This window comes from Anabrus simplex, chromosome 1 (genome assembly GCF_040414725.1).
Source record: "Anabrus simplex isolate iqAnaSimp1 chromosome 1, ASM4041472v1, whole genome shotgun sequence".
In the NCBI taxonomy this organism is placed as follows: Eukaryota; Metazoa; Arthropoda; class Insecta; order Orthoptera; family Tettigoniidae; genus Anabrus; species Anabrus simplex.
In genome coordinates this window covers 1,598,389,193-1,598,415,225 of record NC_090265.1, presented here as the reverse complement: position 1 = coordinate 1,598,415,225, position 26,033 = coordinate 1,598,389,193, and the positions used below count along the sequence as shown (strand labels likewise).

General features: G+C 37.6%; 1 protein-coding gene across 4 annotated transcripts in view; it reads left to right on the top strand.

Annotated features, from left to right (window-relative positions):
• The window catches only part of sws (patatin like phospholipase domain containing sws), an 874,342-nt gene that overhangs the window by 321,360 nt on the left and 526,949 nt on the right, over nucleotides 1-26,033 (top strand). For all 4 annotated transcript variants that reach the window (XM_067138236.2, XM_067138235.2, XM_067138234.2 and 1 more), the window contains exons 11-13: nucleotides 878-1,093; nucleotides 22,559-22,764; nucleotides 22,872-23,003. In XM_067138236.2, coding sequence (XP_066994337.1) covers nucleotides 878-1,093; nucleotides 22,559-22,764; nucleotides 22,872-23,003 — 554 coding nt within the window. The remainder of the gene's footprint in view (nucleotides 1-877; nucleotides 1,094-22,558; nucleotides 22,765-22,871; nucleotides 23,004-26,033) is intronic.

Genomic DNA, 26,033 nt, shown 5'->3' with positions numbered 1-26,033 from the left:
AGAAGAAAGTTCAACACAAGTGACTTACCAATGCATTTATTGATGCACAAATCTACGCCCACACTTTCTGCAAATTGGACTCATATTTATATTACCACAGAGCGAGTGGCCATGTAGCAAGGGTCGCATAGCTGTCACCTTGTATTTGGGAGATAGTGGGTTCAAACCACACTATCAGCAGCCCTGACTGTTTTTTTCCCTGTGTTTCCTGTTTTCACAAGAGGAAAATGCTGGGGTTGTACGTTAATTAAGGCCATGGTTGCTTCCTTCCCACTCCTAGCCCTTTCCTATCCCATCATCACCTTAGGACCTATCTGTGTTGGTGTGAGGTAAAGCTAATTGTAAAATTGTTTATATTAATTTTTTTTTTCTTTACATGAAATATTGTAGTCCATACTACTGCCTCTCTACACATTTTCCTTTCCTTCTGAAACAGCCTGTATATAATCGTAAATCATTAGAACTTGCCGAGTGTTTGTATCAACTGGAATTAGAGAAATCTCTAGTACCATACGTATGAGGCAGTCATTATATTCAGCACAAAATTCCTGTCTCCAGCAACAAATATTTGAAATGAACTTTGTGATGATTGTGACAGTTTGTTTTAAGGAGAAATAAAACTATATAACCATCCTCGGACAAAAGAAAAATCCCTTCAAGAACACCAAGGTTTTATTTTACATTTTTTACAACTGGTTCTATTTGCTTAACTCCTCTCTTTGTAAAAATCATTTCTTCATGAAAATAAAATAGAATTTGGCTCTCTAAATTTTCTGTTAAAAGTTTTCTTGAATTTTCTTCAGTTTTACTTTTTTGTGTCTTGAATATGATATGTGACAAGAAACCTTTAGCTTTGCTATATTTTGTACTTCATCAGGCTCCTGATTTGCAAGCTGGATTAACAACTGGAAAGCGGAGAGGTACAATTCCTAGTGTAACAGATGCAGTAGATGAACAAACCCTTGTTCAAATTGCTACTGAAGCATTTGTGAAAGAATTGGGCTTAGAGGACGACACTGTTCTCCGAGGCGGTAAAGTGGAAATTCGAGAAGTTCCTGCCGGAACGTACCTCATGAAAGAAGAGTCTCACAAGGTTAGTAAGTTCTGTGTTCTAGTTAATTATATAAGTACTATTCAACCCTTAGAAATTCTGGGGGTTTCTTTCTCGCTGGATGTTCATATCCATCTCTTCATAATTCTTGGCATTTCCTGCTTGCCAGATTGGTTCTATGATACAGAAGAAATCTGTTATAGCGAGAATTCATAACGATAAAAAAGTTACTCGCTAGAGCGAATTGTCATTATATCCAGTTTTGTAGAAATCGGATGACACCCTGCCCAGAAAGCATTTCATTTATAGTTCGTATCTACATATGTCTCTCTCACGTTCCTGCGTGAGCAATTGGTGGCAATCAAATTATCATCATTAGAGTTATTTGTGTTACTGTCATATGTTAGCTCATTTGAGGCAACAGTAAGAGTAGAATAGCTGTCCACGTTTATATTACTGCTTTCCATTCTACTGGTAATGATACCTATAAATACCAGTAGCACAACTCATAAACATAATGTTTACAAGAGACAAAAGGCACAAAGGGAACAGAAACATCAACGTACCATCCAAATTGTCCAACATTTCTACGTATCTTCCACATTTTTCCTCCAGAAAAAAAAAAAAAAAAATTACTTTTCCTCTGTTGACATTCATCATTCAAAACACGGGATACTTCCTGTATATGAATATACTGTATTGTAAGCATTTGCCGCGTCTCTCATCTCTCATCAAGTGACATTGCTGGAGTACAGTACTGTAGCATGGTTGGGTTAGGCAAAGTTTGTGTTTGTTTCACTTGATCTATTCATGTCTGTACTTGTAGTACAGACAACAGTACTGTAGTGAAGCGACCTTTGGTACAGCCATTCATACATGCGCCACTGGTGCACCAATTTAAACATGTGAATCTTAATTGTGCCTTCTAGTTTGAGGAGAAATTAAGTTTGGATTTTTTTTCCCCCCCGGTTCTGCCTAGTTGGGCTCACCCGACATGTGTACAAATTTTCAGCACGATCTGCGATTCCCCAGTTCATACACTTCCGTCATCATTGCTACTTTATTGATGTGAAGCATGGACTCTCCACAACTGTGACAGCAAAGTTGAATGGTTTGACTAGTAGAAAGTTTACATTCAATCGTGAACTCGGAGCAGAGGACTATATCTCCAATCCTACAGTATCTTAACAATGTGGAAGCCATTATCATTGGTCATTTGTATAGGTGGACATGGCATGGACTTCGCTCCTGCGTGTGATTCCGAGGTGCCCCTTTAATACATTTATAACGACCATTATAAACAAACCCTCAAGACTACAGGTAAAACTCTCGAACCGGGGATGTACTTGCCGAGTATCACACACTTCGGTGTCAAACCATCTCTGTGTTACATTTTTAAAAAGAACATTGCAGACGTGAATAGATCAAACGACAAGCACACAAGCTTTGCCTAACCCAACCATGCTCACCTGCATCCATTAAGTGCAATTTTTGTGGGCTCAGGTATCCTACAAGAATGGCTTGTTTAGGCACTGGAAGTTTGTTCATAAAGTTTACTGTGTATGTGAAGCATATTGTTAGATAGGAAAATTTGTATACTGTACTTAGACTTGAATAACAACCATTAATGATTAATGAATCTCAGGATCAGTCCTTCAGCAGAAGACCAGGGGGATGGATTTATGGGAAGACTGTTTCTCCTATGACCAGCCCTATGCAGCATGTACTAGAGTTTATTCTCCAGTTGGAACATAAAACTACTGGTCATCTACAAGGAGGTGCTGTAATATTTAAAATTATTATTATTATTATTATTATTATTATTATTATTATTATTATTATTATTATTATTATTATTATTATTATTATTATTATTCGTTTCAGAAGCACTTACAATGATTGAAGTTAATTGGTAATGTATGTACATGATACAACACTGAATTGACAGTTTGTTTACACTTTTGCCTCCCAGAAGTTAGCAACATCAATTGCATTTGGTGTAGCACTAATCGGGTCCTCCAGAATACATAATGCCGCACACCGACTACACTGGAGCAGGTGGGAGGATGTCTGCACTTCGCCACACTCACATAGCGGTGACTCTGTACGAAAACCCCACTTCATGAAGTCATTCCTGCATTTAGTAACACCTGAACGTAATCTGTTGAGTGATCTCCATGTGGTCCATTTCTCTGTGTATCCAGCGGGAAGTTTTTCACAGGATGTAAGCCATCTCTCAGGGCTGTTAAACTTTGCATGCCAGAGATCAGTAGGGAATGCTGTGGTGTCTCGATAAGAACCTCTGTTGTTCTGAGGATGCTGTTCCTTGATTTTAGTCATGGGGTTTCTGGTTGATATCCGTGTAAAGGATGTGCTTGAGAAGTTTGCACCTTGTACATCTCACGTTTTGCCAATACCTCTCTACGGATGTCAGGAGGTGCAATGATTGCATTTGGTGTAGCATTAATCAGGTCTTCCAGAGTACACGATGCTGGACACCGACTACACTGGAGCAGGTGGGAGGATGTCTGCACCTCGCCACACTCACATCACGGCGACTCCATATGGAAACCCCACTTCACGAAGTCATTCCTGCATTTAGTAACACCTGAACGTAATCTGTTGAGTGATCTCCATGTGGTCCATTTCTCTGTGTATCCAGCGGGAAGTTTTTCACAGGGTGTAATCCATCCTTCAGGGCTGTTAAACTTTGCATGGCAGAGATCAGTTCGAGAATGCTGTGATGTCCCGATAAGAGCCTCTGTTGTTCTGAGGCTGCTGTTCCTTGATTTTAGTTGTGGGGTTTCTGATTGATATCCATGTAAAGATGTGCTTGAGAAGTTTGCAGCTTGTGCATCTCACGTTTTGCCACTACCTTTCTACGGATGTCAGGAGGTGCAATACCAGCTAGGCAATAAAGCTTGTCAAGCGGAGTGAGCTTTAAGCACCCGATGATGATCCGACAAGTATCATTAAGAGCAACATCTATTAATTTGGCATGACTAGATCGAAACCACACTGGACTTGCATTTTCCCCGGCAGAGTAACAGAGTGCAAGGGAAGATGTTCTTACAGTGGTAGAGTTAGCTCCCCATGTTGTGCCTGTTAATTTCCTTATTATGTTGTTTCTGGCTACCACTTTTTGTTTGGTATTCAGGCAATGCCTCCTGTAAGTTAGAGCATGATCGAGGGTGATTCCTAGATATTTTGGAGTTGTGCAGTGTTGTAGTGTAATTCCTTTCCAGGAATATTAACCTTTTCCGGTCCAATGTCGAGCTCACCTCGACATTATGTTTCGTTCTACATGAGAAGTTATTTATTGAAGTGCCAGGCTGAGTGGCTCAGACGGTCAAGGTGCTGGCCTTCTAACCCCAACTTGGCAGGTTTGATCCTGGCTCAGTCCGGTGGTATTTGAAGGTGCTCAAATACGACAGCCCCGTGTTGGTAGATTTACAGGCACGTAAAAGAACTCCTGTGGGACTAAATTCCGGCACCTTGTCGTCTCTGAAGACCTTAAAAAAGTAGTTAGTGGGACGTAAAGCAAATAACATTATTATTATTATTATTATTATTATTATTATTATTATTAATTGAAGTTCTTTGACTTGATTGTGGTCAGTCGATATCCCTGAAGTTTCTAGAGCTAATTTTTGTGCACAGAAGAAACCGTTCTGTTACCTCCAGGGATATAATACGAGATATATGTAGCCGTGTGCCGTCGTGGTTTCCCGCGGCCTGTCTGCTGTGTTTACAGCGCATACATGTTGTACTAAGCATGTTTATCTGTGAAAGCAAATTGTCTCAGTTGAATTTGCGATATAAAATCGGCAAATATGAATGAAGAAGAAATACGTATGTACGTTTATTTAGACAGCCGTGCCGATGATTAAGTTATTTGAATTAGACAAAGAGTTTAGAGAACTGTCAAGTGAAGATGAGGGTGTAGTGAGCTCCAGCATTGCAAGTGAAACTTCGACGACTGGACGTGTGCGTAAAAAAAAAAAAAAAAAAAAAAAAAGCGCGGAATGATCCCGGACCATCATATGCTGTTTCCAAAGATTCAGATGAGGAAGTTCCACTGACTGATACAAAAGCAAGAAGACACGGAAATGTAATGGGCCGGGGTGGAGGAGGAGATACGGCATACGGCAATGACGACGCTTCTCAGGTCAGGGTTTATAATTTCAGTAAAAGTAATGCTGAACATACTTCCGCACATACAAATGGGAATGCAGACGGCAATAGTGTTTACCGGAATGTAACATTTCATGATAGTGAGCCACCTAGACTAAGTTATTCATCAGGTCAGAAAACTAGAGGACCGCAGGTTCTGCCTTGCTGCATCATTCCACTTCAGTTTATTATGTTGTTCTTTCCTCCTGCACTGATGACGAAAATTATAATGGAAACTAATTCCTATCCAATAGAATGTACGGTAATAATCATAATAAGTGTATAATTGTAATTACTAATATAAATTCTGAGTATAATCTGACTAGGTAAAAATGTGCAAAATTAATTTGGACCAGACTGTTGGAACATGTGACAGAAAATTGGACTGCAAAGGGTTAAGGGTTCTTGCTGTCTGCCTTTTTTTAAGCTAGAAAGCGCAAGTCTGAGTTTAACTGGGATTTGGTCTCGGGTGGTTCTCCCTATAATGTCAGACAATTCTGTCGATGCCTTAGTAAGTGTCTGTTCAACATTTTCAAAATAATGAGCTTGCGCAAGTATGGCATAATCATCTGCATTGATGTAATCCTGCATTACTCTGTTCCGTAAGTTTTGGGTATGAAAACGACGTCGTGCTACAAAATTGTAACGTCACCTAAGAAGTAGTGCTGATGTAAACAAAGACTAATTATCAGTAAAGTTCCAGTAAATGTACATTAGTGCGCAGTGGAATGATAAGAGGGGCTAAGAGGAAGAGGGCCGTCAGGACCGATGATTATAAGGGCAAATCAAGACAACAGGATTATAACTAACGTGTATGTGTGTATATATTTTTCTTTTTCTTTTCAAACCAGCAGAAAGATAACAATATATACTCTAGCAAGAAGAATTTGGCAGGTTCTTTTTTTAATAAATAGAAAGACTGTACAGTATAAAAAGGGAGTGTGGAAATAGACATCAATTAATATTTGGTAAAATTGAGAAAATGGAATGTACAAATAAATATAATTTAATTTAGATCATAACAATTAAAAAAGAATTGACTACAAATTGAAAAACTGTACAGTGAGAATGGAATATACAAATAGATTTGAATTAATACTTCGGAATATACTTGAGTGCAGATGGTGAAAAAATGTAGTGTACAAATAGATACAAATAAATTTAGAGTACCGGTATAACAATTAAAGAAGATTAGACTGCAAATTAAAAGGCTGTACAGTGAGAATGGAATATACAAATAGATATCAGTAAATTTAGGATATACATGGATTCTCAAAACATGGCTTATAACTAACAGGAGTACCAACTTGAAGAAAGTTAATATATATAAACCTTGTAGATTTATAATAGATCTTGCAAATATAATAATTATTAAACCTAACAGCGAAGCTAAGGGTAAACATGTGCTAGATAAATGCACTAATGGAAAAGCATTGCAAGCAGCTCCAAATACATATTTAGAAGAAATAGGTTATAAGAAAATTCGTTAACATAAAGATGCAAGGCATGAAGAAAAATCAACTTGATCAAAGGGATCATAGCACATGCTTAAAATTTATAATCATAACAAGTTTCATAATAACAAATGTGTGCCTTAAAATGTGAAATATACCAAGCTCGATAGTTGCAGTCGCTTAAGTGCGGCCAATATTCAAGAGGTAGTGGGTTCGAACCCCACTGTCGGCATCCCTGAAGATGGTTTTCCGTGGTTTCTCATTTTCACACCAGGCTGTACCTTAATTAAGGCCATGGCCACTTCCTTCCCACTCCTAGTCCCCCTTCCTGTTCCGTCATTGCCATAAGACCTATCTGTGTCGGTGTGACGTAAAGCAACTTGTAAAAACTAATAAAAAAATAAATGTGAAACATTAATGGAAAATTAGTTTCAAAGGATCACAGTACATGCTTAGGATTTCTAGTGATGGTGATAAGTTTCATAATAATACATATACGCATAAAAATGTGAAATATGACGGGTAAACTTATAGAAAATACAAAGCTAGTACAACCTGTAGTTTAAAGGTCAGGATGGGAGAGATAGGATACCAATAGAACACAACGTGAAGTGTACATCAGATGAATAGAGGTTATGGTAGATGGCCGTCCAGTTCTGTAGTTGCAGTTTGACATGAAAAAAGGTAAGTTCTTAGCACAAGTATCTTGATTGTCCACAAATGTAGACCACTCCCCCAACTCCCGCATAGATGCCCGTAGAAAAGAAATGTTAACTTTAAAATTTAAATAGAAAGATCTCCATATCTCTCACCTAAAGGTAACAAGAGCGAATTGATGGGGAGAGAAAATCTCATGCCTCAACAAGGTCTTGTGCTCTTTCTAGTTCTTGATTCCACCTGCCGAAGTAGGCACGATGGTGAGGAAAATAGGCGGAGAGATCATTCTAGAAAGTGTATTGTGACAAACAGCTCAGCTGGTGACGTATTTAAAGATAAAAATTTCATTGTTCTGTATTGAAAGTATTAACGTTGAAATTGAATAATTGAAAAAGAGGTTCAACCTATTCAATACATAAGAGAAAGAAATGTATTGATTACATTCTTATTTAATAGTAATTAGAAATGGGACCGGTTTTGACCCTAGTCCAGGTCATCGTCAGCCGTTCAAAACATAAAAAACATGAAAAACAATGCATATGAAAAAGAAAAAGATTAAGTGAACTCTGGATCGGTATAAGATGAAATGTTTTTTATGTATTGAACGGCTGACGATGACCTGGACTAGGGTCGAAACCGGTCCCATTTCTAATTACTATTAAATAAGAATGTAATCACTACATTTCTTTCTCTTATGTATTGAATAGGTTGAACCTCTTTTTCAATTATTCAATTTTAACGTTAATAGTTTCAATACAGAACAATGAAATTTTTATCTTTAAATGCACAAGCTAACCGAGCTAAACAAAAAGCCTTCTCTTACATGGGCCTTAAGATCAAGATCGCTAAATTAGGAAAAGACATCGACTTCCTGAAACAATGCATATCCTACAATCTTACCCCCAAATTTCTTCAAAGTTGTACCAGAAAAAACATTTCTTCTCCTCACATGTTAAAACCCAAAGAATAACCAACAAAATTTGGTTAAAAAACGAAATTTGTTTCTTATACAAGAAAAAATCATTTTTAAACAACAGATTATACGAAACACATCTAGAAATTGCTAATCTTCTCCCGAGTGTACAATGGAACCTCTTCCTAACTCAAGTAGACAATAAATTATTTCATGTACTGTCAATTAAACAACAAACCCTAGAGAAAAAACTCAAAATTCTTAAGAACAACTCTTCTTCACATAAATTTCAGTTTAAGAATCTTAACACACCCTCCAAAACTATTGAACAATTCCATCCTCCCATTGTAAATCTATCTAAAACAACTCTGAGTGATGTTGAAAACTCAATTCTTTCGAAGGGCCTCAAACACAATTGGCCCAATCTGAACACTTTCAATGTAGCCACCTATTTAATTATTGAATCTGAAATAGCCATTAACAAAATGCCAACAGATGAACAAGATGAAATCAGATATGAAGTAAAAAAGAAAACTCGAAAAATCTTCATTTAACAATAACAAAAACATCTCTCTTAATAATAATAATAATAATAATAATAATAATAATAATTTAATTAATGATAATAAAATCATTTCAGATCTTAAAAAGAAAATCAATGACAATAATCTCATTATCACCAAATCTGATAAAGGCAACACTACTGTCATAATGGGAAAAACTGACTATTTAGATAAAACCAAAATTTTTTCAGTGACCCTTCTTTTTCTATTGTAAAAAAAGACCCAACCACAAAAATCCAACGCCTACTCAAACATACTTTTAAAAATGCTTCCTTTCTCCTCACAGATCAAGAAAAAACTAAATTAATAAACATGAACCCAGGACTACCCACTGCCAAAGACCTCCCTAAAATTCACAAAACTAACATTCCCATCCGTCCAATAATCAGTTACAGACCCAGTCCCCTATACAACACTTCTAAATTCATCCAAACATTTTTACTAAAAAACTATCGATTTTTATCCAACAAATCTATCAAAAACACTTCTGATCTAATCAACAAAGTAAAGAATTTTGAAATCCAACCAAATTTTTCTCTCCATTCTTTTGACATTGTAAACATGTACCCTAGTATTCCAATTTCCAAATTATTCCCCATAATAAACAACAACCTCAACAAATTCAGTAACCTAAGTAAACTTGAAATTCAAGACTTCATATCTATTTTAAAATTAGTTCTCAACAATAATTATTTTACCTTTATCAACACCATTTATCAACAAGATAGCTTGGCTATGGGCTCACCAGCTTCTGGCATTCTTGCTAAAATTTACCTCGACTTCTTAGAAAACACAAGAATTATTAATAATAATAATTTCTCCAACATCCTCTTTTGGGCCAGATATGTCAATGACACATTAGTAATTTTAAATGAGGAATCAACCAACGCAGCCTCTACACTTCTTCATCTCAACAACTTAGACTCTAACATTAAATTCACCCTCGAATCAGAACACAACCAAACTCTTAATTTTCTAGACCTAACTATCACTAGACATCCTTCTTCTATATCTTACAAAATTTTCAGAAAACCAACCCAAACAGCAACCACAGTACGACAAGATTCTTCGCACCCTCAAGCTCATAAATGTGCTACTTATAACAGCTTAATTTTTCGTGCCTTCAACACCCCTATGTCCAAAAAAGATTTAAATAACGAATTAAACACCATCCGCAACATCGCTAAATTCAATGGCTTTAACAACTCCTTCATAAACCACATCATCAACAAATTCAAATGCCGTCCAAAAACCACTTTATCTAAAGACACAAAAAAACCAACTGCTTTTTCCACCTTCACTTTCACTCAGGATGCTTATAAAATAACTAATATTTTTTAAAAACATAACATGAAAATTTCTTTTAGAACTAACAATAGAAATCTTGATATCTTACACAACTCTAAATCTCTAAATAGGTCTAATGCTTTTTCTAAATCTGGTGTATACAGATTCAAATGCAACAACTGTGATTCCTCCTACATCGGATAGACTGGCCGCAACTTCAATATCAGATACTCTGAACATATCAACGCCATTAAATACAACGGATTCTCCGCCATAGGACAACACATACAAGACTCCAAGCATAGTTTCACCAATATTGACAATGACATGAAAATACTTAAAATCGTTAACAAAGGCCCCCTCTTAAACATTACTGAAAATTGCTTTATCCACATTGACCAGTACTTCAACCCTAATTTCAATTTAAACAACATTTCTGAAAAACCCATCATCCTTTTCGACTTCCTAATTCTTCTTCTCAAAAATTCCAAATTCCAAAACCCCAATTCTATTTTCCATGCCTTACAAAGTTCCTACCCACATTTTCTACCTCCAATAACCCACCCTCCTAACCCACCCTAAACTTCCCCTCCTTCATTTCCCCATCTTATCCTTCCTCAACACCATTTAACTTCGATTTCTTTTATTCTTCTCTTATTTCACTGTCACTCTTCCTCTATTAATTTATTCTACCTTTTCTTTAAAAAAAAAAAAAAAAAAAACACACCCTACCTTCATTTCGGTTCTCCTCATTCAAATTTTAACTCTTGTCTTGCGCCAACTTCGACTACTTCAATCATGACCTAAATTTTTCAGTTTAAAAAATAGCGCACTGTGCATATATGTTTTCATTTGTTTTCCAATATTGCGCTTTTTACTATATTTTTTTCTCTTTACAATTGTTTTTTCAAGTCAACTGTTTTCCAAGAACTCAGCAGGAGCACAATTACTCATTCAATTATACTGAATTGCGTTGTATATATCTATATATACGTACTTAACTTCCCGCAACCGAGGCACATACTGGATCTTCAGGATATTCTCCATTCTACTTTGGCGTTCGAGACCACAGCGCATGACCTTGAGTATGCTGCGCTGATCACCGGGAGCTGGCAGTTTGCTTCTATAAATCTATTCGTCTTCGACTTCAACATATTTATAGATCTTCATATGTTGTTCGATGGTGTTGTGACTTTGTACCTGACAGTGTGTAAAAACTGACCCATTTGACCATTCTCCACTGTTCATAAACATTGTGAGACTTTACTTATCATTGCGTGTGCCGTACTACCATTTATAATATTACGTACTGTTTTCTTTTAAGTGACTCGCAGTTTCTACCCCCATCATCATTTTATATTTCATCTTATACTGATCCAGAGTTCACTTAATCTTTTTCTTTTTCATATGCATTGTTTTTCATGTTTTTTATGTTTTGAACGGCTGACGATGACCTGGACTAGGGTCGAAACCGGTCCCATTTCTAATTACTATTAAATAAGAATGTAATCACTACATATCTTTCTCTTATGTATTGAATAGGTTGAACCTCTTTTTCAATTATTCAATTTTAACGTGGTGACGTATGTCTTCAGTTTAGGAAACAGATGAGCATCAAATATGGCGACCAGACGAATATTAGTGGAAGGGAGTGGAGGATTAAACGTGAAAACATATGCAGAGTAGAGATGAAGAGGTAAACGAAACAGACTTTCAACGTATTAGGTCGTGTTACGTACATGCAGTACGTGTTGAAGAGATGTTAAGTACAGAACAAAAATGGCCAGCCGGACACCGGTGGGATCTGAACCCACAACCTCCCGATTTTGTGTGGGTTGCTCTACCAATTGAGCTATGGTGGCCTAGGCCATCTTTGTTCTGTTTGAAAGGATCTGAGCTACAGGTCTGGCACTGCTGCTAGCACACTGTAGAGTGCGTTTAAGTCGCCCGTTGTGGGGCATGTCAATGAATATTGAATTTTCATGACCGCATTGTAATCGAAACAGACTTTCAACGTATTTCGGGAGGTTGTGGGTTCGGATCCCACTGGTGTCCGGCTGGCCATTTTTGTTCTGTAATTAACATCTCTTCAACACGTACTACATGTACATAACACGACCTAATACGTTGAAAGTCTGTTTCGATTACAATGCGGTCGTGAAAATTCAATATTCAATGAAGAGGTAAGTTCACCAAAACTGTAAAGTCAGTATATATAGCACACAAAGTAGGATGGCATACCTCAGGTAATGGTTGATCATTAGTATAAACGTTGAACAGCGCTGGAGCAAGCACGCTACCCTGGGGTAATCCGTTCCTCTGTGATCTCCATCTGCTTCTATGTCCTTGAAATTCAACAAAGAATCTTCTATTTTTGAGGATATTCCTTATGAAGCAAGTTAGTTGATAATCTTTGGTAGCATTATAAAGTTTCATAAGAAGTAGGCTGTGATTTACTGTATCATAAGCTGCTGTTAGATCTATAAATACAGCTCCTGTAATCTCTTTCCTTTCGAAACCATCTTCTATATGCTGTATTAGTTTCAACACTTGAGATGTGCAACTCTTCCCTGATCTGAATCCAGCCTGTTGTTGTGATATGTAGACTGCCTCTAGCTTCTCCGTTTATTCTGTTTAGAATGAACCTTTCAAGAACTTTGTACAAATGACAGAGGAGGGAGATAACTTCTAGGATCATCCTTATCCTTTCCTGATTTAAAAATAGCTATGACTTTAGCTTTCCTCCAAAGTTTAGGAATCTTACAAGACTGGACACAGTTGTTCATCAGATCTAGCAACCAACACTTAGTTATCGACCCAGTGTTCTTAATCTGCTCAACTCTTATATCATCAAGGCCTGCAGCCTTCCCATTTTGACATTTACTCAGGGCGAGATCTAACTCAGCCTGAGTGAAAAGTCGTAGCAAGGTAGTAGTTTCTTGGTCGGGTTGTCTTTCAAATTTCTTCCTACCGGACTTGGTTGTAGAAGTTGGTTTCCCATTTTCTAGCTGTTGGACAATTTGATCAGCTCAAACATTCGCATATATATATTTACCTATGAAGGGTCATTATTCAGTCATCTTAGAAGTCTCCAAGGTTCTTGGCTGCTCCTGCTCATATCACATTCCGCCATCAATTTTTCCCACTGTTTTTTCTTTACCTCAGAGATTGAGGAGAGAATGAATCTAGCTTTGTGGGATGTTTCCTCACTAAATGGATTTTCATCATATTGTGAATAATACTCCTTGAGCAGTTTAACTGTTTCTGAAGTCACATCCTGAAGAGAGGTCTCAATGTCAATCACTACTGATCTGCATTTAGGGCAGTCGATCGGGTGGCAGATTCCCTATCTGTTGTTTTCCTAGCCTTTTCTTAAATGATTGCAAAGAAATTGAAAATTTATTGAACATCTCCCTTGATAAGTTATTCCAATCCCTAACTCCCCTTCTTATAAACGAATATTTGCCCCAATTTGTCCTCTTGAATTCTAACTTTATCTTCATATTATGATCTTTCCTACTTTTAAAGACACCACCCAAACTTATTCATCTACTGATGTCCTCCCACACCATCTCTCCACTGACAGCTCGGAACATACCACTTATGAACATTAAAACAAGAATAATAGTTAACACCACCTTTCCAATATTATCTTTCCTATATTTAGGAAATAAACATTACAACAGGCGTTGTAAGACGGGACATGTTTCGCTTAACAGTCGTAAGCATCATCAGCCGAAAATAAATCTTAGCCTAAAGTTACGTCAGGGCCCTGAACCTAGTGTCCTTAACATATATGGCACCCTAAGAATCAACATTTATATTTATAAAATGAAAATACACTTAAAACTAGTGTGAAAAAAACATGGAATGTTACAACATGGCGAAGAGAAAAAACACAATCGAGTTGAGACAGAGGATAAGAACAGAAAGTGGCTACTTTGTTGTAACATTCCATGTTTTTTCACACTAGTTTTAAGCCTGTTTTCATTTTATAAATATAAATGTTGATTCTTAGGGTGCCATATATGTTAAGGACACTAGGTTCAGGGCCCTGACCTAACTTTGGGCTAAGATTTATTTTCGGCTGATGATGCTTACGACTGTTAAGCGAAACATGTCCCATCTTACAACGCCTGTTGTAATGTTTATTTCCTAAATATAGGAAAGATAACTATTGGAAAGGTGGTGTTAACTATTATTCTTGTTTTAATGTTCATATCTGATGTCCAATACGGTTTACAATGAGATTTACTGTATTACTTGTAACATACCACTTAGGGCCGGTTCTACCATCTGCTGGTAAAGTGGCTGGCAGCTGCCCGGGAGGTAAACTTCCTGGAGGTGTAAATCGGCTGGTACTTTGGCTTGCGTCCAACCACCTCCGCGTAAGCGCTAGGTAGCTACCCGGAGCTAGACACCGATATACGAAGTTGGCTAGACTGATTTTCAGCGATTTCTCGCTTTCGAGTGTGGTGCTATCTATCGTCAGATGAATGAAACCCATTTCGATTGTCTTATTTCCCTGTGCTTGCGTCTGCTGATTATCACCAAAAAGCCTAATAAAGGGAGTCTTAAGAGTTATGGACAACGATTCATGTCAAGCTTTCGTGATTTTAATCTATGATCTTCAATATCAATACCTAATTGGGATTAAAATCTCAATTACATTTTCTTACGCCAGTTATAACCTGTCATGTAAGGCAGAGTTTTTGAAAAGTATTCTCGTAGTAGATTGGTCAAGTCACTCGCTCCGTAATAGAAGGTACGCAGGTTTTCATCGTATTTCTGATTTACATTTTAAAATGTATTTTTGTTCCCTGCCGTTGTTCTTAACTCTCTTTTACGCGCTTCCATACACATACACACACACACACACATCTTCTTTACGGACTTATTGCCTTTGAGCATTCTATCTGCAGGCTTCTGTGAATTGATTAACTATCTCCGCAATGCTCTATTTGCAACTAGTTCTGTGACCTCGTTTAGTTTCAGATGCTTCCATTTATTGATAAAGCATGTCATTTTAATTTTACTGTATAACTTTATGAAGATAAAGTTGGAAGGTACTGTAAATGTAAAGAACTAATCGGGATAAATATCCATTCATAGGAAGAGGAATTCGGGAATGGAATAGTTTCCAATTTCTTCGAAATAATTTACAAGACTATGTAAACAACTAATAGGGAATCTGCTACCTGGGCGACAGTCCTATGTGCTTTTAATCATAACATCACTTGCTATAAGTAGCATACATATAAAGCAATTTTCATAGTAGACATAATATTGTAATAAGAACGTATGAAAAGAGGCATACAGATTAATACAACGCTAATAATAGAAATTAAAAAGATTCGTCATAATAAAGACTCGAACCTGCACACTTCGTATTACGAAGCGAGCGTGTTAACCATTACGCTATGAAAACGCTTGAGTTAGGTAATATACATACAGTAATATATATCTCCTGTCCGAAAACTGAAAAAGTAGAAAATTAAAGCCAATTTGAAATGATTTCCAAATAGATTTTGATGTTATATCCTTTTAGAGTTTCTTTATGAAAGCTTGACGTATAAAATGTGTTCCTTGTACTACCGACGCGAGAGGCTGGTGTGACCGCTGCAATTACAGGGAAGCATTAATGTTCAAAATCCTGCAATACAATATCGATCACTGTTAGAGTATACTACTTTTTTCAGTATACTAAGCTAATTTGAGTTGCATATCACCAGAAATACAGCTAATAATGTTCAGCTCTCGAAACTTGCCCGGCAGGTAAAGTCTTATCGGGCCCTCGAAGTGGCCGATATATTACGCGCCGGGTATCGACGATTTATGCTGCCGTTAGCGCTACCTGGGAGTGGTCGGACGGAAACATCCTTTTACGCGGAGGGCAAATTACGCGCTACTTTACCAGTAGGTGGTAGAACCGGCCCTTAGTCGAGCAGTTCGTCTCCTTTCTCCCAAGTCTTCCCAGCCCAAACTTTGCAACATTTTTGTGACGCTACTCTTTTGTCGGAAATCACCCAGAACAAATCGAGCTGCTTTTCTTTGGATTTTTTCCAGTTCCTGAATCAAGTAATCCTGGTGCGGGTCCCATACACTGGAACCATACTTTAGTTCGAGTCTCACCAGAGACAAATATGCTCTCTCCTTTACATCCTTACTCATCATCATCATCATCATTTCCCTTTATCCAGCTGTAGCCGGGTAGGGGCAAATATGGTTCCTCTCCACTTTCTTCGGTCTTTCCACCACTCCTCCTCCAACACTGTGTCCCAGTCCAGGTTTCTTTCTATAATGCTGCATTGGATGGTATCCTTCCATCTCAATCGTGGTCGTCCACGGCCTCTCCTTCTTTGGATTTGCATTTCCATCACCTTTTTTGGCATTCTTTCATCGCTCATTCGCTTTATGTGCCCAAACGATCTTAGTCGGCTCTTCTCTATTCTATCATTCATTTTTTCCACTCCAATTTCTTCCCGGATTTTCTCATTCCTTATTTTGTCTCTTCTACTCTTCTGTATCATAGTCCTCAAGAACTTCATTTCGGCTGCCTGTATTCGACTCTCATCCTTCTTTGTCATTGTCCAAGTTTCTGCTCCGTAAGTTGTTATGGGTACGTAATACATCTTGTACATAGTATCCTTTGCTTCCGTTGGCACATCTTTGTCCCATAACATGTTTCTTACACTATGATAGAAACAACTTTCAGCTTGAATCCTTTTACTAATATCAGCATCCAGTCGAGCATTCTCCATTAATTCACTCCCCAGGTATTTAAACGTTTCCACTACTTCCAGGGGCTTGTCTGCAAGTCTAATCTGACCTTTCCCTTCTTTCTCCCCTCTAGTCATAACAAGAGTTTTACTCTTTTCTACACTTATTTTCAATCCACATTCTTCAATCTTCCCATTCACCACATTCAACTGTTCTTGAACCTTCCTGTCGTCTTCTCCCCAAATCACAATATCATCTGCAAATAACATCGTGTTCATTTCTCTTCCTTCATATGCTGCTTTTGCTGTTCTCTCCTTACTACAAACCGTAAATACCCTCATAACCATGTGCAGAGATCTGTACCCTTTATTCACATTCATACAGGGTGGCGCACGATAAGTCACCCGATTGAATTTTGATCCCACAAGTATACTATTGGGGCAATAGCTTTCAAACTGTGCGCTTAACTTCGTGCAGTTCATGAAAATTACCCCAGTTGTCGTTACGAGTTCATCGCTTCCGTTTTGAGTCCGCCATTTCAGTTTGCCACGATGGTGGACAAAGGACGGTTGGCCGTCGCACAAAAGACAAAGATTTTGTTACTGTTCGCGGCGACGAACAGTGTTACATTGACACAGAAAAGGTTTTGTGTTCATTTCGGCACACAGTGGGCTCCCAGCCCACAGACAATACACAGATTACATCACAGATTTGCAGGTACTGGATCTGTTATGGAGTGTAAGCAGCCACATGCGTGTACCGTACATTCGCCGCAAAACATTGAAGCAGTTCGAGTGGCTTTGACTCATAGTCCGAGTAAATCAACAAGAAGAGCCAGTGCGAAGTTGGGAATTTCATGCCTATCGGTGCAAAGAATTATTCAATCCGTGCTTCACTTGTATCCATACAAGATGACTGTGGTGCATAAGCTTACTGCGAGAGATAAGGAACGGAAGCTACAGTTTGCAAGGTGGGCAATCGAGCAAGACCACGAGGCAGTGCTACACTACACATGGTTTTCAGATGAAGCTTATTTTTACGTGAACGGTGTTGTGAACAAACAGAATGTTCGATTTTGGACACGTGGACCTTTGTGATTATCCACAAGAAAGACACCTACGTGGAGAAAGTGTGCGTTTGTGTCAGGATATCAAGCCGTGGAATCATCAGTCCGTTTTTCTTCGATGCTACAGTAACCGGTGAACGCTATTTAGACATGCTGCGAAACCAGTTCTTTCCTCAACTCATGGCCACAGGTCTTCTATTGCAGGCACAATGGTTAATGCAGGATGAAGCACACCCCCCATACTGCCAGCGTTGTGCTCGATTTCCTACACGAGACACTTGGCCTTAGGGCATTGTCAGACAGATTTCCTGAACGTTATGAAGGAGGGGGAATGTGGGCGCCTCACAGCCCAGACATTAACCCATGTGACTTCTTTCTTTGAGAGTTCCTTAAAGAGGAGATGTACCACAGAAAACCCGAAAATGCAGTGCAACTTAGGGCCATCATTGTGGAGTTATACCGCGCCATTCCAGAAGATTTGTGTCGGAGAGTCATCACAAATGCACTTGTGCAACTTGAAGAAGTTGTAAAACAAAACGACAGTCATATTGAACATTTGATTCATTAGGTTGTATTTCCAAGCTGTATTCTTTACTTCTACATCAATAAATTACAAATCTTGTCAACAACAAATGTGTTATTCATGAAAGAAATCAGGTGACTTATCGTGTGCCACCCTGTATTTATGTGATTACCCCAATGAAGATCTTTCCTGATATTAATACCTAGGTATTTACAATGATCCCCAAAGGGAACTTTCACCCCATCAACGCAGTAATTAAAACTGAGTGGACATTTCCTATTTGTGAAACCCACAACCTGACTTTTATCCCCGTTTATCATCATACCATTGCAGGTCATCCTGCAACCTCTTGGAATACATGCTCGAGAACAGATTGTCACTAGCTCAACAAATTGATCATAACTGCCAGTTACAGGCGTGAGTGTTTGAACTTTTCCATACCACATTTCAGAGAATTTCAGCCAATCTGCCTTCCTGAAGCTATACCTTCTTCTGAAACCAGTTTCTTGGGGTCTTATGATGGGAAAAAGTCAACACATTATCAGTCTGTGCTGTGTGCTGGGGATAGGAGAACACATTGATTTGTTGCATTGCTGTGCTACGTTTTCACTTACAAAGAGGAGATCAGGGTTGTACCCTAATTGCCACCTTCCACTGTTGAAGGAAGAAGGTAGTCTATCATGAATGAAAGAGAGAGAGAGAGTTGGTTTCGATCCATGATAGAACAGCTTCACCATTTTCATTCTCACGTGTTTATCCCCGAGCATGACTGTGGCTGTTAAAATCTCCTATTACTACAAATGTTTTCCGTGCATCAAAATTGTTAGGAAAAACAAAAGAAAATTTCTCTGAAGGCGGCTTATTAACCGAGGTGATCACACAATTACTAAGCTCCAAGGTTATGATGTCAATGTTATTCTCGTGAGTACAATGGGCACTCTTGACTTGGATTCCTGGTTTGACAAAAATAGCACTTCCTTATGTAGCATGTGGAATTTCAACCGCTAACTGCATACCAGGTATAGATGGTCGTCTCTGCAGAGTATCTCTGTGGATTTCTTATATGCAAAAGACATCACCCGTTCATGGCATAATTCGTGAAGTAGTTGTTCTTTAGACATTGAAATGCCTTTGATATTCACCAAAATAACTGTCAAAATTGGTTCTGAGAAGAACCGTTTATTTAATGGCATCTTGAGCTCACAAATGCTTCTGGAGTGCTGACTTTCAGTTCAGTAATGGAAATTTAATTCCAACTAACTTAGCAGGGGCACCACGGGCAGGAATCAGCTTCATCCCCATATTTAAAATGAAACTTCTTTAGTTGCAGTTGGGTAAGTTCACTCAGGCAAGGTGAAAAGTTTTTTTTTTTTTTTCCTTTTTTCCCCGCATACACAACATATCACTACTGGAAATAAATGCATTGACACACATGCTTTATGCTGTTTGATGAACTCATTCCTATTAAATTGATCATAGATTTGATGTTTTATAATGTGATAATAAGCTTCACTTTTAAAAGAGAGGGAAGTGAATATATGTTATCATTAAAAAATACTATGGGGGTAAAGCCATAGTAGGTCACTAGTAACACCTGTGAAGACAGGCTATTCAGAAGGGATCGTGGGTACTTGCTTAGTTAAGTTGGCAGTACTTCTCAAACTTTGATATTATTGATTTTTGTACGAGAAAGGTTTTATACAGACTTAGGCCGGTATTCATAGTCGTAATAAGTAATGCTTACGTTCAAGTCTAACTTAAATCTCGACTTTATTCCAGATTCCAGCACAAATAAGTCCTACTTAATAGCGATATACTTCATAAAGCCTAACTTCATGAAGCTGGACTTGTTGGAATTCATAGTCATTTAAGTGTTACTTATGTGATGAAATAAGTTGAACTTCGTCAAGTCAAGCAGACCCTTGATTATTTCGCCTCTTAACCTATAAAATGGATGACAATTTTGAGGACGTGTTAGAAGAAATCCGTGCTAAGCGATACTTGCGAAATGTTATGGACCCATTTGAATTCAAAAGAAGATTCCGTTTCCATAAAAGCACTGTTTTGGAGGTCATACTCCCAAAAGTAGAACCAGTTCTGGTGAAAAGAAACCAGCCACAGGAAGCTTTCAGGTAAGTTCCATACGATGGAAATTTGCAGTTAAATTTAATATAATGGGATATTGCTCGGTAAGGTTATGGTTCTTTAATATGGAAGTATGATATGTACCTATATATTTCTCGGAACTTACGGTATATATAATTCAGATCAATACTTAAAAATGAATGCATAATAAAAGACCATTGCTGCTCCTAGAAGAAATTACAGTTTATTTTCAAAATGAAGGAATATACTGTATGGCTTATCTATGTTTATCTTTGTATTATTTATAGATAGTTGTTGGGGACCTGTGCTCACTGTCACAACCTACAGTATCGAGGGTGGTGGCCAAAATATCACGTATTCTTGCATTACACATAGGCCACGTTTGAAAATACCGTACATCAATAGGCAGATGCAGGATAAAAAGGAAAGAAGTAACTAATTGCACCATAGTGTGGTGTGGTAACGGAAACTTTACGGTCACATTTTAACATTATGGTGTTTTATATTTTTCTAGTTCAATATCCACCAGTTGTTCTTTCTTTTTAGCTACACGCAACATGATCTTTCGCTTTCTTCAATTTTAAAGCAAACAGCTGATCATTTTGTTCCTTGATGATTTCACATGTTCGTTTCCTCATTGTTGTGGCTGGGGCTGTATTATTTGTTGTTGATATTGTTGTTGTTGTTCTTGTCGTCGCCACTGCTGCTGTGTTTGTGGTTGTTGGAGTTGGTGTCGGTACTTTGGCAGAGATTCCAGATGGCCCAGCAGTTTCGGTAGATAAACCCTCATAATTAACTGTTGTGCTAGGTGCACCCTCTACTTCTTCTGAGCAAAGCATTGTAATGTAAATCAAACTTAAACTAAATACATTGTGTAAAAATTGTCATACAGTAAATTATTTGGCCTTAATAATAACGTACATATGTTACCTTAATGTAAATTCGACAAGCGTGTAAGTTGTTTTAATAATAAAACATTTTATTTTCAACGTTGTATCTGATTGCTGCATTTATCTTTTGCTATATTTTATCAAGGACTCTCTTTTTTAATGCTATTTCATTCTGTTTTTCAGAATTACAATAGAGATAAAATACGGAATGCTATAGGTACATTACCTTGTAATTCACTAATCGTCATGTCGGAATCCACTGCTCCCGGAACTTGTATCATTAAATGTGGTGTTAGTTGGGCAACAGTAGGATCAATGCTCTCGACATTTACTGGAGGACCACCCCCTGTGGCCCTCATAGACTGACGTGCTTTGGTCAGCAAATCCCTCTGATGGCATTTCATATTTTCCCACAGCTTCCGCAATTGTTTGGCATCTCGCTAAAATAAATTATAACCAAATTAGTGCTAGGTTATAATCCTTATATAATCTTCGCTTTTGTAATAGTATTTTTAACATTATAAGAATATTACTTACATTTTCTACAGTATGTATTGAGGAATTTAATTCTTCTGCAATACTTAACCAAGCATCTTCCTTTTGCTTAGAAGATACCGCGTCCATCTTCTTATTCTCTATAATTTGAGAATGTTTCAATAATATATCCTTGAAAACCTCCTTTTCAACGGAAGTAAAATGCTTTCGTCGACTTTTTGTATCCATTTAAGAAAAGGTACCTACAATTTAAACTGCAGCGGAGGTTATAACAGGACAAGTAAAAGGACAAATAGATAAACAAATACACTCAGAATAAGGAGCGCAGTGCAGATCTAGTTAGCCGTGTCTGAAGGATGACTCGCGCATTCAACTGTTGTGATGATGGCTTTGCTATTTCTCATACTATAAAGTTCGACTTAATTGTGCAGAGCGTCTGCAAATAAGTAACGCTTTATCAAGTCTAGCTTAACAAAGTAGAACTTGACCTACGACTATGAATACGAGAAACGTTTAAGTCGACTTCACAAATAAGTACAGCTTTGTTAAGTCGTTCTTATTAGAGAAATAAGTCGCTGACTGTGAATACCGGCCTTAGTCTACAATACAAAAATATGTAATATATTATATGTGAATAGCTTTTTTTCTTTTCTCCAACAGGATTGTGCATTGATTTATCTGTTATCTGGCTCCTTAATGGTGTCGCAGAAGATGTCTGATACCCAAGAGGAAGTTAACATGTTCACTGCATATCCTGGCGAGATAGTTGGTGGATTGGCGGTTTTAACTGGAGAACCAAGTTTCTTCACCATTCGTGCAAAACATTTTTCAAGAATAGCACTGTTGTCCAAAAACACTTTCTATACGTAAGTAATGATAAATAGAAAATAAGATTATGACTTGCTCTTCTTATAAACATATATACTTTAACTATATAAACTATATTTGAACTGTCACATCTCTGGTATTGCAGCATCATGAGGGATTGCCCACGAGTTGTACTGCACATCGCTCATACTGTGGTCCGCAGGTTGTCTCCATTTGTCCGACAGGTTGATTTTGCCCTGGACTGGGTGTTCCTGGAGAGTGGGAGAGCTGTGTACAGGTACCTTGATAAATATATTTATCATATTTTTTTCTTCATATGTTTTATACGGGTCTATATTAAATGAGGTGACGGATAGACATGGTCTTATATCTATCGTGCCCAAATAGATAACACTAGCCAACATGATTTTGCGGTAAAATAGAAAATATGTAATTCTTATAGAAATCGCTGCCCTGATTCCCAAAATGATGCTATTTTTTTCCTATCACGTCTATTTTTGACGCAATTCGGTTTTTCAGTATCTGCATGAATTCGTAAGATGTAATGTTGAGAGATGTTCTCGCGCAACTATTTTTAGAAAACAATTATGTGATTTGATTTGTTATTGTTTGCATTTTATTATAGGTTTATTGCTGTCGAAATTTTCATTTTGTAGTTGGGGGTTTCCTGGTAAATTCATAACAAACTCCCCCCAGATATGCAATAGACCGCGAGGTATGTAGGATTGAAAATAAGACAGTTGAGAGTTTGTCTTTCATCTTAGACCACTTGAATAAACAGACGTGTTAAAAGCCCCAGCCCTTATGCAATGTTTATGATGGACTGATAAAGCAGTTTCCTTTCAAAGATAACAGCCCGAAAGTATTATACTCAAGAAGATGAACTTGTATTTTGTGTGGATGTTTCAAATCTTCTACGTCAATTGGGAGAGAAAGAGTACGATCCTAGTAACTGGCGTGTTTTTATTGACTCGTCCAAAATAAGTTTAGAGGCTGTTTTGCTTCATAATACAAATGTTCTGGCATCCATCCAGTTGCACACTGCACAAAAATGTCTGAAACATACGAGACCTTAAAGTTGGTGCTTGAAAAATTTATATATCATGAGCATGGGTGGCAAATTTGCGGTGATTTGAAGATCATTGGATTGTTGCTGGGACAACAAAAAGGCTATACAAAATTTCCCTGTTTCCTATGCGAATGGGAGAGCAGGGCATGGAATAAACATTGGGATGCAGTGAATTGGCCAGAAAGGAAACAACTACAACCAGGATCTAAAAATTTCTTGAATGTAAGTCTTATTGATTGTGAAAAAATTCTACTGCAACCCTTGCACATCAAATTAGGATTGATGAAACTGTATGTCAAGACATTAGATAAAAGTAGCCTATGCTTCCAATATTTATCCACTAAATTTCCCCCATTATCAGATGAAAAATTCAAAGAAGGCGTATTTGATGGGCCACTGATTCGTAAACTGATGAAGGATAAAAATTTCACAGACACGATGACCAAAATTGAGAAAGAGGCATAGAACGCCTTTAAAGATGTAGTGACTAAATTCCTTGGCAACATTAAGGACCCTCAGTACAAAGAAATTGTAAGGAAAATGTTGGTAAAGTTTAAGGAACTCGGTTGTAATATGAACCTTAAGCTTCATTTCTTAGCTTCGCATCTGGATTATTTCCCTCCAAATTTAGGAACTGTCAGTGAAGAACAAGGTGAGGTTTCACCAGGATCTCAAAGATGCAGAACTACGCTATCAGGGACATTGGGATGTGAATATGATGGCCGATTACTGCTGGTCGATTGCATGAGATCATTCAAGAACTTCAAAAACCCGGAAATTCCACAGAAAACGGGAAAAGATGGAGGTGTGAATCTAACCTGCATAAAGAATAAAAAGAATGGTATTTCTGTATCGGTCATGTCCATAATAACAAGGAGATGAACTTTTTAATTTTCTGTCAGCTCTGTCTGTCTGTCTGTCTGTATGTAGTGCATCACGAGAAAATGGATGAAGAGAATTGAATGAAAATTGGTACGGTATGTAAAGTTGGGGAATGAAGATCTACAATCTAAGATATAAATAATTCTATTTATGCTGAGAAAAATGGCACTTTAGGGGAATCTAAAGAAATTAATTTCATTTTTTGCGTCCGTATTGAACTTTGATTAAACCAAATTAAATAAGTGAGTTAAATCCATCTTTTCAATACAAATTAAATAGTGTTTATTAAATAAAAATTTAATGGGACTAGTTTCGACCTATTTAAAGGTCATCTTCAGCCATATCGCGTGTAGAACAACGTATTTGAAACACAGTTGTTTTAAAGATGGTCTTAAAACACTTTGAAAAAATTGTTTTTAGAATTTCCTTAAAACACTTTTGTTCACTTAGCTCTGGGGATATGAGAAGAAGACTTTTAGTATTCTTTGTAGTATTCAAGAATGTCATTACAAGTCGAAAATTCACAATCTTGATGAGGTATGGAATTGGGCATATATGCATTAATGTTGTAGTAGTAGAGAAGAAGTCTTTTGATATTCTTCGTATCACTGCGTAGATACACGTCATTACAAGTCGAAAATTCACAATCTTGATGAGATATGGAATTGGGCATATATTCATTAATGTTGTAGTAGTAGAGGAGAAGTCTTTTGATATTCTTCGTATCACTGAGAAGTGTAGATACACTTTTACACATTAAATCATTTATAATCTTGATGAGATGTAGAATTGAGCATATATGCAAAGTAATGTCCTAATTAAAATATGAGTTGAACAAATATATTATTGCAGTGGTCCAGTGCTCCACACCCCATTCACTCATCATTTGCTGCCACTTCCTTGACATGAACTCACTTTCATTGTCTCACAGAATGCACCATGGATAACCGTAGCAGGTGAACACCTCATCTTGTAGAAGACTGGTGATGCCTCTCGTCGTGGCTTCTGGTATTGGAAAGGCCTCAGTCCATCTTGTGAAGAGTTCAGTGATTATTAGCAGTCCTGTTTTACCCCTTGGTGTTCTAGGGTAAGGATCAGAGTCCTGTAGCCAGACCCACCGGCAGCGCAGCCCGTGCAGTGCCGTTCTCTTACGCGGCAGCGCACTGGCCCACAGCACTGGGCTCATACATCCCCACACGGGTATTATAATTAATATTATTATTATTATAGTACAGGAGAAATATCTACCGTTTAATTTCAAAATGCGATTAGCCTACTTTGAAATGTTAGTAGCGTACGGAATTCGTAGAGTGAGCGATCCGCCGAAGAGTCAAAAACTCAGGCTGAAATCTAAAA